Source organism: Myotis davidii, unplaced genomic scaffold, assembly GCF_000327345.1.
Source record: "Myotis davidii unplaced genomic scaffold, ASM32734v1 scaffold428, whole genome shotgun sequence".
Lineage (NCBI taxonomy): Eukaryota > Metazoa > Chordata > Mammalia > Chiroptera > Vespertilionidae > Myotis > Myotis davidii.
Window position 1 is genome coordinate 980,338 of NW_006299834.1, and position 660 is coordinate 980,997.

General features: G+C 67.1%; 1 protein-coding gene across 1 annotated transcript in view; it reads left to right on the forward strand.

Moving 5' to 3' along the window:
* The window catches only part of TTLL12 (tubulin tyrosine ligase like 12), a gene marked incomplete at its 3' end in the record, with an annotated part of 40,449 nt that overhangs the window by 10,850 nt on the left and 28,939 nt on the right, over positions 1-660 (forward strand). The window contains 1 exon segment of the mRNA XM_015571907.1: positions 481-650. Within this exon segment, the coding sequence (XP_015427393.1) occupies positions 481-650 (170 nt within the window).

Consider the following 660-nt stretch of genomic DNA (forward strand, 5'->3'; position numbering starts at 1 on the left):
TGGGCCTTCACTGCCCATGTGATCAGGGCTGGTGGACGGCCAGGAGCCCGGACCCAGCCGGCCTCCACCCCACAGTGAGCAAGCTCCCCTTCTCTCCTGGCTCCACCGTGGGCCCGTTACCTGCCCTGGACCAGCCAGTACCAGGACCGGGTGTCTGTGGATTTAAGCTCACAGGACACGCCCCCTCTCAGACCCCTGCACCTGGGCTGCCTCTTTCCTGGCGCCTTTGGAGAAGAGTCGAGTCCTGTCGGCACATGTCCTGGGGCTTTCGTCACCCGCCCTCGGCCCCCGCTCACCCTCGGCTCAGCCCCTCACCACTTTCAGGGAAAAACAAGTTGTTCCCGGGATCTCCGCTCCGATGTCACCTCCCCTGAACGACAAGTCTCCCGTCTGCCCCTCCCCCAGCCCTGGTCACACACACAAGGCCTCACACACCCCGGCGGCTGCCAGGCCGCATGCCTCATCTCCACGCGCCTTCAGCACACTGCGATCACCCGTGTGGGCTTGGGGCCTGGCTGCCGGGCGGGGCCACGTATGGGCCCGCGTGTCTCGGTGCAGAGGAGGTGACCCGGGACTTTGCCTACGGAGAGGCGGACCCCCTGGTCCGGAGGTGAAGGCTGCTGCCCTGGGCGCCCACCGACCTGCTGGACGTCAGCTCCC